We start from the raw sequence: 18,204 nt of genomic DNA on the forward strand, positions 1-18,204 counted from the left end.
TTTTCAAAATATAATTAGAAAATTCAGCAAATAAAAAAGATAATGGGAGCCTATGGGAAAATAATAACTTTCATAACGTTTTGGCAAATAATTTTTTTTCTACAATGTAGATTTTAATGAAACTTCTCACAGTTGTAAATAATCATATGGCCTATAAATTGGTGAAATAAAATGTATAGGTTCGTGTGCTTATATTCGAGATATTTGACCATGATTAAAGTAAATTTTACATTTCAAGCTTATCTCAAAACATTATTTTGGATTATTTAGCGTGTCAGATGTTTTAGTATCATATTTTAACTTTAGAAAGATAGTAGCAGTGACAATAATAGATTTACTTACAGGATGCTAATTATTCATAAAAATGAATGATTTTCATTTCCGTACGACGAATCCAGGCTTTATTCTACGTTTTCCGTATAAATGACTTTACGCCATCACTTCCGGTTTATCAAACGTGCAGAACTACCTTAAATGGCTTCGGGAGATCATATTTTGGAAGGCATAGAATCAGCTCCTTAGCTGGTACCCAAAGTGGCGCCAGTTTTTTGTTGTTTTTTTTTATTATTATTATTATTGGCTACGCATATGCACGCGCAGACAGTTATCGTACAATGACCCTCGCCCCTGCCAATTATTAGCCAAGATCATAAAACGTGATTAGTTACAATTTCAATATGTTTAAAATATTGCATTGGTAGTAGATGGGATTTTTTGAATACTGTTACGTCTGTATAAAATTTTCATACGGTCATTCAAACGCTTATCAATTGGAAAGAGGATTTAGAGAAACTAGATAAGTAAATAAATTTAGAAAACTAAAACGAATGAAAGTTCGTTCGAAACAAGTAAGTCAGCTGATGCTTAGTACAAATAATAGGACGTTTAGCCTATTCAATTGTTGCAGGGATCGGCAGCTGTAAGAAATCAGATCATCACGATAAACCGAATGTGTAAGACTAGCGGGTGCTAGGGGCCAGGGATTCACATTACATTACCACTGATGTACGGACTCAAATCGTGTCTGTTATTATTTCTACGCTGCCAAAAGTGTGTGTGGGGGGGGGGGGGGGGGGGGGGGGGGTGAAGGTTGAAGAAGAGAGAACTGTTAGCTAACACAGCTTTCTGTCAAAGTCTTCATTTTTTTATAATTGCTCTATGGATTAGTGTAAACTACAGTCTAGTTCCACAGTACTCGGACTCAATGGTAATTTTGGGATCAGGATTATATTAAATAATTTTTCATAATACCTTTGATAGGGGACATAAGTTATACGTATTTTTCCGCTTAAAATTGCCTCGCGAATAGCTCAACCAAATCGTTTCGTTAATTTACTTACGTGATAGGGTAATGTATTTAAAATAAATTTGCGTCAAGGCCTCAACGCTATCAGTCAACAAGTGCGCGAAGCGAATCACTATTTTTGTTAATGATAATATTAACCACTTATTGTTCAAGACGATTGTCAAATATTGATTTATCGTTGTTTATCACCAACTCGCGACCCTGTAGAATGATCTCAGTGTATTATGTCATGCATTTTCTGAAATTCGGAACGATTATTGAACTTTAATTTCTGGTGATTAGGCTGATCAGCAAACCACAACTATGTTAGGATTTTCTGAAAGAGTGCTGTGTTTAAGTATGTCAGTGTTTTAAACAATGGTGATCCATTGCACAAGCAATTAATTAACTAAACAGTAGTTGCCGGTAAAAAAGATGTTGTTTATTTCTGCTTAAGATATATCCATAATGTTTTGGTTTATTTGCACAGTGATTTCCAGACAATTCTATTCATAGATGTATACATAATGTTATTCAATTTGATAAAATTATTAGAACTGGTGAAAGATTATGTATGAATGAGATCTATATTTATTTAGTGAAAAATAAAACTGTTAACTGAGTACATTTAAAAGATCTGAAAGCGTATGTAACAAAATATGCACACATTTAGTGATTAGCTGTGACAGTATCAATTATGGTTTTTGACACCAACCATACAATATTACAATGTAGGCCAAGGAAGATAAAATTTAAATACGTCATACATTCAGATTTTTTTCTTATCAAATGTTCACATGCTTTAGAATTATCCGTTCAGTATGTTTTGTTATTTTAGCCAGACAGAAATAAGAAGGTTAAAAAGGAAAAGAGAAAGAATTATTATCGATATAAACAAGACAGTGCAGGACATTTAGAGAAAACCGATGACTCATTAGGAGCATGGAATTCCCAGGAAAGTGAACCACATACAGAAATAACTTCTCGAGCAGATTTAGGAATTCCAGACAGACAAACATGTTGTGATTGGCTGTTTGACTCTGATTTAGATAATCGATCTGACGTAACACAGTTTTCAAGGAATACCAAGAAACTCGAAAATAAACTTCAGTCAGATTGTTTGGGAAATATTATAAATAAAAACTGTGCACATTCAGCAGTCAGTTTAAATGCCAACAGTGATCCTGTACGTGTCGCGGAACTTACACAGCAGGAATTGTTACCTGCGAATAACAATACTGGCAATATTCATCAGAATGTGGACAATCTTTTGTATATCAAATTAAATACAAAAAGGAAAAAGAAAAACGCGGAAAGCGGTGCTAATCAGCTACGAAAAAGAAAAAAGAAAATACCAAAACGCGATACTGCTATAAAAGAGACAAGCACAGAGGCTGATAAACGAGGAGAGGAGTTAGAAGGGGGTCAGTACAGTTCTCCGGGAGGAGAGGAGGGAATAAAGGGCCATTACAGTATAGTAAAACAGCAGCAGGCAGAAGGGGGCCAAGGCAATATTACAAAAAGGGAGGAGGCAGAAGTGCGACAGGGCAGTTTAACAAAAAAGGAGGAGGCAGTAGGGGAACAAGTCAGTCAAAACGACGTTGCAGAAGACCAGTCTGCGGAGGTAACTTATACCTTTTTAACATGATACTAGTATATACTTAATAGTTTCTGCTTTATTCAAGCATAAGATTGAGAGAAAGTGCTCGGTTTAAGCAGCAATTAAAAATAAAAATAGAATAAGCATTTTTAGCAACATATTTTTATTGTACAATTAAAAAGTTATGAATTTGAAATATTAAAGAGACATATAGGCACTGTCCTTTATGGTATAAGGGATAGCTAACAGACTTTTCCTGCATTCCAGCTGAAAGAAAATGAATTTGGTATAGTATTTCATGAGATCAGTGTCTGTTCATTTTATTTTATTTTTTTAAATAATCAGCTTTTATTAAGAAAACAAGTTTTTCTTTCTTTCCTGGTCATTGTTTACATTTGCACTGATTTAGTATGTACAGGATAGGGTTGGTCGTATTTCTTTTCTTATCTATGCAAACTTCCCGGGATTCTTTTTTACCATGAAGCATTAATAATGTGTAATCTTTTCAAAAACATAAGAACATTGAGCTTTTTAAAAAAAAATTCTCAAATCCTTTTCATGCACTGATACTTTTTTTACATGCACACAGATCAATTTAGTCAGTGAAGGATAGCTTTGCTTTTTTCATATTGGGACATATAGAAATAACACAACAAGCAAAAACACCTAAAATATAATGTTGGAATGTCAGTCTGCAAGTAGATAAATGCATGACAACAGTTTAAGTTTAAATGCAAACATTATGGACCTATCATCTATACCCTAAATCCACTATAACATAAATAATTGTCCTAGTTCACTTTACGTCATATGAGAAAGGGACTATTAATACATTTACCTGTTTTAAAGGTTTGAATTGTTAAAAACCCTTTAAGGTGTATTATTGTGTCAGAGGTATTTCCCGCAAATATTTAGCTTACAAGAATGAAGACATTTTTTACACCAGCACAGTTCATGTTCATTGTAGATTCACGTTGCCTCTTTCTCGCTGGGTATCACTTTATTCACGGTTAGAGACCTATCTATAATGATAATATACTTAATGCCTGTCTTTTTTTTTTGAATATTACTCTTTAAAACAAAACATGTAAAACATGTTTGATCTGGCGAACTATTTATTTATGAAAACATGGTAATTTAAAAAGATACACCTATCTATATGTACCATTGTATTGAGCATTGTGTGTAGTATTTAATTATTATGGAAATGTCGGACTTACTTACAGGTCAGTTTAATAAATGTTAATGCGGTGAAATAGAAGAAATGGAACTCCTTCATTACTTTTTGTTAGCACTTGTTGATTATAATTATTAGAAAATGTTAGTGTTTACTGAATATAAATCCTAAGAAAGGGAAAAGTGCGAACGATATTAAACATCAATGGTAGAAGTAAGATAATAGAGATGAGATCGCCCCATTTATATTGTATAATTATTTAAATTAGAGATTCATAGAAAATAAAATTTGAGCCGTGCCATGAGAAAACCAACATAGTGGCTTGCGACCAGCATGGATCCAGATCAGCCTGCGCATCCGCGCAGTCTGGCCAGGATACGTGCTGTTTGCTTTTAAAGCCTATTGGAATTGGAGAAACTGTTAGCGAACAGCATGGATCCTGACCAGACTGCGCGGATGCGCAGGCTGGTCTGGATCCACGCTAGTCACAAACCCACTATGTTGGTTTTCTCATGGCGCGGCTCAAATAAAATCTTAACTTTCCGTCTTTATATAGTAAGACCGCCCGCTAAGCTCATTGGTAATCTGAACGCATACCCAAGAATCGCGAGTTCGATCCCCGGGCGAGGCATATGTTCATTGTGACGATTTGATAGAATACTTTGTTTCTGAAATCATTCGTCCTCTACCTCTACCTCTTATTTTTGTGGAGAAGTTGGCACTTACTTTCTGCGAACAGGTAAGTACTGGTGCAGAATCCAGGAACACTGGCTATATAAGTAACTGCCCACTGAAACACAACCGAAACAAAGTTGAGAAACGTCACTAGACCCAAGGCAAACTTGTGTTTGTTTATCTTGCATTTTTCGAAAATGAAAGTAAAACAGATAAATTCAAGGAAGTATTACGGGTAGATCTAAAAATACATAAACAATAATATACCTGGCACGCAGTCAATCCGATTTTGATAAGCGGACGAGTTTAAAATTTTTCAAAATATTTGACATAAACTTAACACGCAAAATATTGGATAAATATATCAACAATTCATTGGAGCGAATAAGTTGTTGTCAATAAAAGGAATGACAGTTTCATTTTGGTAGGAAAATTTGCTATATAACAGACTTTGTTTTAGTATTTAAAATGTAGGCATTTTATATGATGTTGGATTCGTAAATACATTTTCCTTGTTTACATAGGTAAGGCCTTTAGTATTTGTATTGTTTGTTTTTCGCTCAGTTTCAACAGTTTTTTTCTTTTTAAAGACTATTTGTCAGTTAAATTTTTATTGCATTGAATTTTTCATTTATTCATTGAAATCTTTATATACATGTACATGTAGTCTGAAAATAGTGTGTTTCTTAGATATCAATTATTTAGATATATTTGACGAGAAACGATAAATATGCTTCAATCGGAGGAAATATCATGTAACTAAAGGAGACGATATTTACCATATCGAGAGGTGAATTCCAAAGAAGATGCTTCTATGTGTGTATGCACTGATTGCACTCCAAAGAACAAACTTACAGTTGTATCAAAACATACTAGCTAAAGCGGTATTCTCAAAGTATTATCGACGTTTGTCGGAGATAGGGTGTGTGTTTGGTGGGGGAAGGATGGGGTGGGGGTAGTGGTGGTATCAGAGGTGGTAAACGACCTCACGGTCAGTTTTGTTGGCGGCACATTTGTATTTTACCGAGGCTAAGTCCGGCGATAGATACATTGTAGTCACATTTTTGCCTTTCAGATGGAGGCAAAGAATATAGCAGACCTTATTCAGAAAGGTCATGAGGCACTTGACAGTGACGATGCAGAAAGTGCTAAACTATATGCACTAAAAGCTATAGCTGGTACCAACTATGAAAAAGACAAATTTCTTACTGGGCTTCTTAACGTAACTGTCACTGAACAGCAATTAGCCGATTGGTACGGAGGCTGTTCTTTTATTCTCAACCAGGTAAGAATTCTCTTTTCATTAACAATTTTATTTTATTTTGATATAATGAAAAGTAGGCGCATTGCAAGCTGAGTAACAAATTCTTCCCAAATACTATCAATGAGTTTGACATGGGACAGGTAAAAAAATCTTCCCGTCAGGCCAAACCTATAAGGAAATTGGTTTAGTCAAGTTTGTACAAAATTGTACAACATGGATCTTTTATCTTTTAATGAAATGTGGAAGGGACATTAAAGGCGGAGCTTATTTCATTCAACCTGTGTGAACATGCTCACATTCTGTCCATATTACTTGCTAAGTGTCCATATTACTTCTAAGTATTATATTTAATCGCCGACCAGTAGGCATACTTGGTACATTAAGATGCTAGAATGGTGTCTGTCTTCAAATTCTAGCCCAGATCCAGATTGTTTTACTGGGCTTGGAGAGAGTGGGACAATTTGTGGGTGAAGGCCTCGCCTACAAGGCGCCGTGCACCGAGTGCGGGTAGGTACGCGAGGGGGTATCACCTCGATCCGGGCCTGACACATCTTTTCCGGCCTTAAAGATATACTCGAATTACAGTGTACCTAGAATAACGTTGTATCACCTGAACTAAATCTATTTATCGTTTATATTATTTTCTTTATCGTCGCGTGAATTGTGATTTGTGTAAAGCAAGATACCTGTGATGTAACCTGATAAGCGCGCATCATGTGGTTTTTTTGTCAACACAATGTCATATTTATTTGTATTGTTTTTCTAAATATTTTAACTGAACGTAAAATTATCTTTTTGGTTTAAACAATATTTTATTCAGTATAATTACAGTTGTTACAATAATACATATAGCAACATTAAGGATTGCGTAGGAAGCTATATTAGCTTTTTTAAAAAACTCTCTCCCTAATTATCTTTTTGTTAACTTCAGACCGTGAATGTCTGTACAAGTCAGTGCAAAAGACTTATTTCGAGATTTTTATTTGCAGATTGGAGAGGACATGACGGCAGCCAGATGTTTTTACACAGGTGATTATATTTAGATAAAATCATAGAAATTGACATCAGCCTGAATGAAATGATACAGCTTAATTAAATACTCTTTGTAAATACAAGGCCTTATATATATATATTTCTGAAACGTTCATACTTTTTCTGTCATATTTTTATCAAGAGTGCACATATTGCTTCAGGTGGAACTTAGTATATACTGTTTGGCTCAATTACAGTGGTATAAAATATTCGTATGACAAAGCTAAACTTGACTCAGATCGTTGTTGAATACAATCTCACTATCAACATCCAAGAGATTTTCGAATCGGCGAACTTCTGATAAAACAGCTAGACCATTATCCATTGAGCGTCCAACCTCCTTAACTCGTGCTTATTTTGTATGAGTAAAATATTTAATCTGACATCACAATAGTTGCTGATATACTTATTATCCCCGAATCGTTATTTTTTCTGTTTTCTATATTTTAGCAACTATTTTCGATCCACAGTGGAATGTTCAGAGCCACATAGCTGTGTCAGATGTTCTTTGGGGTTCTCTTGTTTTCTTTCGTGGTCTGCCGGACCTGTCATTAAATATACAGGTATTTAGAAAATCTTTAATGTTCGATACTAACTTGTGTTTTGTATATTTGTTCAACTGTTGACTTTCTGAAGGCTGTATGAGTGCAAAAGAGCGTTTGAACTCGGGGATAACCATTCAAAACTACATTATATGAATCGGAAACTTAGTCATTTAGGCCCAATTGTCATGTACATATATATCGTGGGAACTTCTAGGTAGTTTGCAGGAGTCATTGAATGTAATACGCATGAGGAAGCCTACTACAGTTTGCTTTGTTAAGAATAATCATTATTTACTCAATATTTGACTAGAAAATACACAAAAAAGAAATCAGTACATGTAAGAAAGACAATTTTGGTTATTAAATGGTAGTAACGTGATACCGGTATAAGATATATTTCTTTTAAAAATATTATTTTGCCCTTTATTACTATTGATTTATTGGTATATTTCAGAAAATTCGTGGCTTCTTGGCAGAATTAGACAGTCTGGCAAAACTGGCTGAGCGGCGTAAGAAGTGGTCTGTTTGTGTGGCTATAGACGGTGATATCAATAAAATTTACAGTTTTCTGAGAAGAATTGCACTTGGACCAAGGGATATTATTGCAGAGCCAGGACGAAAGAACGCTATGTGGCGATCAGCAAGATGTTACCTTGAATTGGTAAAAAATACACTGTTTTGGTTTTGCTAAACAAATGGTTTATACAAATGCATTGGTATTGTTCGCATTATAGATGTTAAGTTATTAATATTCATGCTGTTCTATGTATCGTTATCCAAGCTAATGACAAATATAACCTATATGGTTACAAACGGAACTAAAATGAATATACTGAAATTTAAACATTTTTAGCCCCAATCCCCTCAAAGAAACCCCTCCCCTTAAAGAAATAGTTATCTTGTATTTGATTTATTGTTTCAGCTCTTTGCCAGAATGCAGACAGAATATGCACTGCTAATGAAGTAGATAAATTATAAGTACGCATAAATGAACATATTTAAGTATTGTTAAATATCTGATATCGATTCCTTTAGCTACTGATATTGATTCCTTTAACTTATTTTTAGAATTTGCACCAGGAAGTACGAAAAGTTTGTACTACGAGTAAGTAGTTTTTAATTTAATTTATTTATTACATCATATTATATAATTTTGTTACCTTTTGACTTACCGAGATTTTTTTTTACGTTCAATGGACAATTTTGTTTTAAAGAATTTGTTGACCTCGAAATAGACATCTTTTGTTTAACATGCAAGAGCAGTTGTCACTTCACAGTATTAAATCCCTCACTTCCAAGTATTATACCCGTCCCTTACTCCCCAGCAGTATACTTCTTGTTAACACCCAAGTATTATATCCAACACTTATGCATTACATTACCCGCTTACTTCCGAGTATTAAACTTCTCGCTTACTTTGAAATACTTCTTATGTACTCTAGTTTGTATCTTTCTGTACATGTAATTACAAATATGTATTATACATTGCTTAGGTTTTTTTACATTCAACATTTTTGTCATTTGTTCTAGTTCTCCAACATGTGTGTGACTATGACGACCCTGAAGCGTTGGCAATATGGGCTCGATCTTTGTTTATGACAAGAGACTACGATCTGGCCTTCCAAAAGAATGAGTTAGCCTTGAAATACTGTCAGGTTCGTATGTTGAAAACGTCTGATTTACAATTAATAAATAAATACCTATTATTTCAAGATACGTGTTGAAACCCGCATATCATTATTCCTAATGTAAGAAAACACTGTCTGCACTAATTACCTTTATAACAATTTCACTCAACTTCCCACAACATGTTTTAGCGTTTTTGAAATATTTCTTGTTAGCTTAGTTGAGGATATCTGTTAAACATTGTACCTGTCTTGCTGATGAAGATAGTTAAACCGATCGACTAAGTTCACCTTTTATGCGTTTTACTACTTCAATGTCTTATTTCAAACATCGTGCTGAGATTTCACAAACCTTTATTTCTTCACATGTCTTTTATCCAGGATGGAGGAGACAGAGACAGACTGCAAGCATTTAAATTAGAAATACAAGAGAAATTGGCTTTAGCACCACCTCCGCAAAGAGAACCGGATGAAGAATGGCTCGAAGGCACAAATGTAAACAAAGCGGTACGTTAATATAACAATTGTTTATACAATGTATAATATCAGCTGTATAATATCAGCAAATCTCCCTAGAGTATAAAGTAGAGTATAAAGTATTATTGGGGCTTCCATGGCCGAGTGGTAATGATTGCCGACATAGAATAACTTGTCCATCACCGCTGCCGGTTCGAAACCTAGCTTCTTGGAGTACAGAATTCTTTCATGTGCGGAAGCCATGCAGCCGTCTTCGGAATGGCGGCAGTTCTACCCAGCTGCATGTGAGCGGGGATGGCGGGATATTGGGTCTTCCTCCAATGAGAAAAAAAACCGACAGAAAGTCGTCATATGATCTACATTGTAACCTGGGGTGACAATAGCACCCCGACCCTACCAAAATGAATATTGAATGATTGATCAAAACACTGACGATATTGCCGTCAATTTGCAGACTGCAACAGACACAAATCAGCATTTCGACGCAGAGAGACGAAAGAAAAGAAGACACAAAAGGCGTAAGTTTCCAGATGACAGATGTCTTTAATATTAGTTTTCAAATATAGCCGTTACGATAGATTATTCTCTGATAATTTTTAGAATTAAAACAGTGAGAACTACACTTGAACGCTGGAGAATGTTAATAAAATATACTGGAAAATCTATGAATATAAAAAATTGAATATTCTATAGCTTTTATGCTTTGAATCCAATAAAAATGAAACGAAATATTTACTTTTGATTAAATAACTTCTATTTACTCATTCTACAAGTACCATGTTTGTTTCTCGCGTGACAATCTATCAGACTATCACATAAGGTGTTATAACATACATCTTCTTCCGAAACACATGTTGTATCCTCGCTAGTATGCATTAAATAACAGTATGGTATAATACTCTTCATGAGAAAACGCACTTTCTATTACAGCTAAAGCAATCGATCGGTCTGGACAAAGTACACCGTTTTCAAGAGCACAGTCTTTAGACAGAGCTACAGGGTCACGATCTTCATCAAACACGCCCTCCAGAGTAACTCAAAATATAAATGTTACTACTAAAACTATTAATTCAGTTGTAGAACGGCTTAAACTTGAAGGAAGTGGTAAAAACAGGTCACGAAACGTTAGTTCTTGCAGTACAGCCACTACTGCAACAGATGCTTCAGGCTTTGGAACCGAGACGTCATACGACTATAGTGTATCAGATAGTGATTCAGATGATGATAGTAGTGTTAATTATGCAGCATCTTCCAAGACTGAAAGTCCAGATCTGAACCTTATGTCAGAGCAAGATATTGAAATAGATAGTATGCAAGAAAAAATGTCGTTTTACGAACAAAGTTGTAGGTTTTATCAGCAAAATGATGAAGTATCAGAAAACCTTGGAAGGGCTGAAACTGAGGAGAATCTCTTGAAGACCGGTATTACACTGAATATGTCATTTTTGCATCAGTTTGAAGACGCACGCCCTGACATACTGAACAGAGAGAATTTCTACACAGAATTTCTTGATAAATGCAAGCTTCAAGAATTATTGATAAAAAATCCCAAGAAGTACATCAAATGTGTCATACAGATTGAAGGATGCCATGATGCATACTGTACACCAGTTGATGCACATGATTCAATCAATATCATTGAAATATCTGGCCGATCAAAAATAGGACAGGCCTTTAACGAAGACGAAGTTATCGTGGAGATACTTGATGATCAGGATGCAAAGGACAAAAGGTATGGGAGAGTTGTTGGTGTATGGAATAGACAGCGCCACAAAGATACAAAACATCCTGTCTTTATTTGTACCCTAGACGATATGGAAAGTCATCTTGTACGACCAATGTGTAAAACAATTCCAAAGATTCATATATTGAACAGAGAAATAAAACAGAAGTATCAAACTGAAAAAGCAAGAAGATACAAGGTTGAAATATATGAGTATGATGAAAGAGCAGGGATATTATGTAATCCAAGGATAGTTGAAGTGAATCCAGCAGACAATGGCTCTGTCATATTTTTGGTAGCGTTCATAAAATGGGGTCCTCGGCATATCTACCCAAGAGGTGCAATAATCAAACGTTTGCCAAGCGGAAGCAGCATTGCTACAGGTCTAATGGTTCTTAATCTGCAGCATGAGGTGCCAACACTTTACAAGAAAAGGACCGTGGATCAAGTATCGAGCATCGTCAAAAGAGCAGGAGATGAACCCTCAGAGCATCTGTTGCAAGACAGAGTCGATTTGACAAATCTAAATATCTTTACCATAGATCCACCGGGTTCGAAAGATCTAGATGATGCGCTCAGTGTTGAGAAAATTGATGGCGGTTATAAGGTAGGAGTTCATATTGCAGATGTTGCTATGTACGTACCAAAGGACTCACCTCTGGACGAAGAAGCAAGGAACAGAGCCACGACGTTCTATCCCGGTATACGAAAACCAAGGAACATGATTCCGGAACCATTAAGTTCCAATCTTTGTAGTCTTCTGCAAGATAAATTAAGACTTACAATATCTGTTTTCTTCTACATTGGGAGCAACGGAAGGCTTCTTCAAATGGAGGGTAACAATTTCGAAATTGTGAAATCTTACATCAGATCGAAAAGGCAACTGACATATGGACAAGCGCAGTCACTGATTTTTGCACAACCTGGCGGTATAGAGGACAAGTTGACAAGTGATATCAAGTGCCTATTCAATATAGCGCATGCTATGCGAAAGAATAGGTTAGGGAATGCCATGTATGCCTTAGATGTAGACTGGGAAGAAGCCGAAATTGATGAGTCAGAAGGAGAAACAAGAGAAGCTCATTACTTAATTGAGGAGTTCATGATTATGACGAATAGAAAGGTAGCCGAGAAATTACTTAGAACATACAGGTCTACTGTTCCTCTTCGCTGTCAACCACCGCCGTCAAAAGAAAATCTAGAGGCATTTTTCAAAAGGAATGATCAATACCTAGGCATTCTTGTTAGATTTCAAGACAAACCAGTTGGACCACAGCGCCCAAGTGTTTACGACTGCCTTAATGAACAAACAACAAAAACGGTAATGCTTTCAAAGTCTGTTTGGGACGCAATGATGAAATCACCGAAAGCTGCAGCTCCTACTTTTATCAGGAAGGATGACATACACCCGCTTCAACTGGTAGTATACCAGCACTGGCTGGCTATCCAGGAACGCGCAGGGTACAGATGTTCCGGTAGTCTTACGGGAATAGAAGACGGCACACACTTCAGTCTTAACATGTTTCCTTATACACATTTTACTTCTCCAATAAGGAGATACAATGATTTAATCATTCACCGTCTTCTACATGCAGTATTTCAGAAAATTAGATCTCCTTACGAAAAAGAAGAAATCGACAACATTTGTTTGCACATCAACTCTGTTTCCAAGCGAGCAAAAGCATACGAGAAAGGATGTAGATCACTACAGCAAGCAATTGACTTCAAGACCAATCCAAAGATGGTTAATTGTTTCGTCGATGAAGTAAATGACAAGGGCCTAACGTTGTGCTCTCCAATGTTGAAGTATGTAGCCAAGGGTAACCGGGAACTGACTTTCAACCGTTTAGATATGGGGGTCAAACCCGAGGTGTTTGAAGATCCAAACACTCACTGGAACAAAGTTAAGGCAGTATGGAGGAAGAGGCTATACGATTTCCACGTGCGTCCAAATTATCCCCCTGATAGAGGAAACGAATTGAGGTTAAATCCTCATAAAGGTATCGTCTTTCTACCCCTGTATGAATGGGCGAAAATATTAAAATGTACGATGGAAGGTCATGTTGAAGATCTGTCTCGAGCCATCAAAAAGGCAAATATCTCGCATCACGGAGAAGGATTAGACGATGTTTCGACAGAAAGCCTTGATCCGTTACAGATTCAGCCTAACACACGTTTTTCAATGACATTTTCCCGCGGTCAGCAAGTGAAGATTCAGATGTCTGCCTCACCACATAAAGGCATCATTGCCCCTAAACCAATGCTGTATAACATGACAAACAACGTGAAACTCTGTCTACAGCATACTGAGGATCCAGTGTTATATCTGTATAGGTATGTGACTCGCGCAACGTGTGATCAGTATAAGACTGTCAAACTGTATTTGGAAAGATGGCTTCCCTTGATGCTAATGGAATCAGCAACTGGGATTGTGAAAAACGAAGAATCATGCACAATTAACAACGTACAGGTCAAGTTCTCCGGGGAAAGGAAGGGCAAGTTTGCTCTTGGGTTAGCTGAATGTGAGGTCAGAAATATAGAGTTGTCAGGTACAGTTTCAGACGACGAGGATGACGATGAGGAGGGCTATAGCGGGGCATCGTCATATGACTGGTTATGTCTTAAAGCAACAGTATCATCAGATAAAAAAGCAGTCAAAAGTAAATCGCAAGATTTGCCGACATCAGATTCAGTTTGGGTTGGTCATGCAGAAGTGACGAAAGTCAAGAGGAAAAAGGAAGAGAAATCTACCGGAAAACTTACAGTGTCATTTTCTTTGCACGATAGAGCACCTGAGCTCCCACTTTCCTTTTATCAGACGTCCGCAGATCAACGCTTCAGTGTTGAGATTCTGAGGAAGTCAGAGGTAGACAGGTGCGTAATTAGATATTTCATATTTATTTTGAAAATAATATGTTAAATGTGACAAGTGTATATCAGGCCTCGCGAAACTTACGAACAATTATCAGGAACTTACCATTATTGTCTGACCGAATGAAAATTTGTCATACTGATATATTCACGATTGGTAAAATTGGTTATTGCAAAAGTAATACTGATATACAAAACGAATTTTGGTTGGATGCTTATACTAGTAATAGACAAGTAATCCAAACATTTGTTACATGTTTTGTCATGGGAAACTATTCTGCACCAATTTTGAAATGAGGGGTATTTTGGTATTTATTTATATATATTTAGTCCGGGACCTTGTGAAAAGCTACGACAAATATCCGAAATTCACCTGACCTGTCAGACGGTCTAATAACTTTTCGCAAAGCCTGGTTCATGTGACGGGACTATTGCTTTTGCGTACTTACTGCGGTTTACATGAAGTTCATCTAAGAAAATATGTATCTCTGCTATATATACTGATCAATGCCGCGATTAGCATTTGCATTTCACTTAGCTGTCATACTTTGTTGTCTTTTGACAAACTTTAATTAGCGAAAATAAATATCAAATCATTAAATATTAGCATTATTTGTGTTGATATGTGTATTGTTTAATTGATTAAAATCCTAATTATTATAATTACAAAGCTCCAAACGGTTGATCTTTTTCTGTTTGTTTAGCTTTACTTGTTTTTGTTAGGTTATTATTAACCTGAAAATATATATCACATAAAAAGTTTACGTATGATGTTATTTTTCAGTTTAATGATTTAATCATGCATATATTACATGTATATGTTGGACTTATTATCTTACAGGAGAACCGAAACCTATATCAAAATGCTGCCATCAGTGCAAGATACATTAGCCACAAAGATTGCTCTGAACAAAGCTATTCCTGATCTAGGTAATAATATTCTTCTTTCTTTTTTATCTGTATTTTTACTTCGAAAAGTATTTAGTCAATGTTTTGAAATATCAATTTCAGCTATTTTGAGGTTATTTAACAATGTTAAGTATAATACTGAATTTTATTGGACTCGTACACAGCAGTAATAACCCGTATTGGACGAGACGAATGGCGATTCCAAATATGGCTTATTACTGCTCCATTTGAATTTAGTATTATACTCGACACTGTTAAATTACCTCTTCGTTTCATACCATAATAATAAATATAAAATGGTCACACATTTTTAAATAAGGAGTGGAACATGTTCCAAATACAACAAACATAAGAAGTTGATAAATACGCATGTTAATGTTAGATGTGTGCGTTATGGTTTTGCTTCTGCGCCAAAAAACGACCTTTCATCAATGATTTATTATCGAATAGGAAATGTTTTAACTTAGAAACTGAGTGCTCACACATATGTTTCGTTGAGAAATAGGAAAGTTTTCCCAGCTTTTTTCTATTTTTTTTTTACTATTGTCTACAGACGAAATGCATTACACAAGGGAAGTAATCCCGATCGACTCCTTGCGTTAAGGAATCGGAAGTTGTCCCATCCAAAATGAAAAAATAAGGATATTTTGGACTTTAGTCCAATACGAAAAAAAATATGGCATTTCTGGACTGTAGGTTTCGGACATTGTTGTATATACTTAAACAGACCGTGGATACATTTTAAATCACACAGTACAATACTGGTTCCAGTTGTATCATCACGTGACGGTGACAGAAAGAAAAACATTCTATTGATTAATTTATATATTTGTGAAATATAAAACAGTGTTATTTTGTAATGATATTTCAGACAGGGATCATAAACACATTGCCAGTCTTATCGAACGCGACTTGTATTATGACGCCAGCAGTGACGATCCCAGACGAAAACCTCTGCCACCGAATAACAAAAAGCAACAAGAAGCTATCGATAAAGCCCTGATGTCACGGTTTTCCCTCATACAAGGACCACCTGGTAAGATTGCTGGCACGATAATAAGATAAAGTGTGTATTTACGATTTACGTAGTTACGATTTAGAGAGTTTTTTTTAAAGATATTCATCGGACGAAATTGGTTATCGTAAAATAATGTGCTACCAACGAAATCCTGAGTGTCCCATTTCAACATCCCTTAAAAGATTTTTTCGTGCTTAATGTCACTACGTATTAAACATAAATACATGTATACGACTACTAATGACTTTTCGTTTTTATGATACAAATATACCAGTATATATTTTATAGGAACTGGTAAAACATACACTGGAATAAAGCTTGTATCTCTTTTCAACAAAGTCAACGGTATTCAACATAAAGAAGGGAAGCAAAAGAAACAAGTTTTGTTCTGCGGACCGTCAAACAGATCGGTTGATTTGGTTGCAGGTAAAAAAGAAATATAAATCCTTTGTTGTTATTATGATGCCGCGACCCTATTTTGCGTCTTCTTGTTTGCGAATGGAGAGTATTTACGCAAATAAATCTATGTTCAAAAATGCAAAAGTAAGTTTGTTAAGATAATGTATATCCACATACACTATTAAAGGAAGGCGAATTTAACGAATTCCCGTATCATTTAGATAATGTTGTCAATTAAAACTTTAGCCTGCTGGTAGCTAGTGACCAGTGCCTTTGCGACCAGTACAGACTAAGACCAGCCTGCTATCAGCCTTCTGTCGCTATTATCAGTAAAATTTCAGTGAACACCCCTTTGACTTATAAGTGGTACTGCCTAAATTGAATGATGGACCAGTCCATTTTAGAAAAAAGCAGGGTAAAGGTTAAAATTGTAAACTTGTATTACTTTAGGTATACTAAAAGTTAAATCTGTACATCGGTAATTGTTCCTTTACAGAATGGATGTACTACCGTATGGGTAATTACTGCCCCGATTTCGTCCGTGTATATGGAAGGTCCATTGAAGCACTGGACTTTCCCATTCCTGGGAGGACATTTCTTTCCAAGAGAAGTACCAGAAACCAGAAAACGTCACCAGTGTTATATCCAGTAGCGCTTCATCATCTTATTCGACAAAAAGGAAAGAAATATGCAGAAGAAATAAATGCATACGATAAACTGTTCAAGGCCAACAACTATGAACCAATGCCAGAAAAGGTGGCGGCATACGTCCGCATTGTCAGAGAGGCTTCTATTGATGAAATTAGAAAACATGACGTGATACTGTGCACAACAGCCGTTGGTTCAAACCCAAAAGTGCTAAAAGCAACTAGCGTTCATCAGGTTTGTACACTAGCGTTGCAATAGCATTACTTTATCAGTTATTGAACAACTTTACTCGATAACGATATTATTATTATAAATAGTACTTTAAATATCAATATTAACTGATATATTAAAGCTTCGTTTAATTCATGCCACTTATAACAATGCAATTACCAGTAAGGTTTCATACTACTGATAGGTAATCGTTGACGAAGCAGGCATGTGTCCAGAGCCACAGTGTCTAGTGCCAATCATTGCTACCAAGGCTGAGCAAGTTGTGCTTATTGGGGATCACAAGCAATTGAGACCAATCATCATGTGTAAAGAAGCAGGATTACTAGGATTGGAAACCTCACTATTTGAACGTTATGCCGTTACAAACACAAAGCATATTAACAATGTGAAGTTCACTATGCTGGAGGAACAGTATCGAATGGTAACCCTTTTGAAAATTTATATTTATAAACATCCTGTAATTCTGTGAACATTTATCATGTCTTATTGGATATTTAATGTTTAATGGCTTACAAATGGTCTTGTTATAAACTTGGTGCTGCATAATACCCTAATAAGTTACTATAAATTGATGCTAAAGATATTCTAAATAATTTTATAGTTTGTAATTGTGTATTGGTTTGAGATAGCAAATCAATGGTCGTTATATGAAAAGTATACTGCATAGCTTTTGGATGTTCTTGAATGCCGACGAAGTATGTACATGTTCTCACACTAAATGTGTG

At 35.7% G+C, this 18,204-nt stretch overlaps 1 protein-coding gene across 2 annotated transcripts in view; it reads left to right on the top strand.

Annotated features, from left to right (window-relative positions):
* LOC123524807 (helicase with zinc finger domain 2-like) overlaps positions 1 to 18,204 on the top strand; it is a 30,134-nt gene that overhangs the window by 2,817 nt on the left and 9,113 nt on the right. Inside the window, exons 2-16 of one of the 2 annotated variants that reach the window (XM_045303292.2) lie at positions 2,124 to 2,909; positions 5,813 to 6,022; positions 6,991 to 7,030; positions 7,484 to 7,596; positions 8,033 to 8,239; positions 8,647 to 8,683; positions 9,109 to 9,233; positions 9,585 to 9,710; positions 10,135 to 10,198; positions 10,611 to 14,277; positions 15,116 to 15,204; positions 16,055 to 16,219; positions 16,490 to 16,627; positions 17,097 to 17,482; positions 17,664 to 17,900. In XM_045303292.2, the coding sequence (XP_045159227.2) occupies positions 2,124 to 2,909; positions 5,813 to 6,022; positions 6,991 to 7,030; positions 7,484 to 7,596; positions 8,033 to 8,239; positions 8,647 to 8,683; positions 9,109 to 9,233; positions 9,585 to 9,710; positions 10,135 to 10,198; positions 10,611 to 14,277; positions 15,116 to 15,204; positions 16,055 to 16,219; positions 16,490 to 16,627; positions 17,097 to 17,482; positions 17,664 to 17,900 (6,390 nt within the window). Of the gene's footprint in view, positions 1 to 2,123; positions 2,910 to 5,010; positions 5,162 to 5,812; positions 6,023 to 6,990; positions 7,031 to 7,483; positions 7,597 to 8,032; positions 8,240 to 8,646; positions 8,684 to 9,108; positions 9,234 to 9,584; positions 9,711 to 10,134; positions 10,199 to 10,610; positions 14,278 to 15,115; positions 15,205 to 16,054; positions 16,220 to 16,489; positions 16,628 to 17,096; positions 17,483 to 17,663; positions 17,901 to 18,204 lie in introns of those variants that run through there. The other variant, XM_045303293.2, reaches the window with a different exon arrangement.

The sequence above is a fragment of the Mercenaria mercenaria genome, chromosome 3 (assembly GCF_021730395.1).
Source record: "Mercenaria mercenaria strain notata chromosome 3, MADL_Memer_1, whole genome shotgun sequence".
Classification (NCBI taxonomy): domain Eukaryota; kingdom Metazoa; phylum Mollusca; class Bivalvia; order Venerida; family Veneridae; genus Mercenaria; species Mercenaria mercenaria.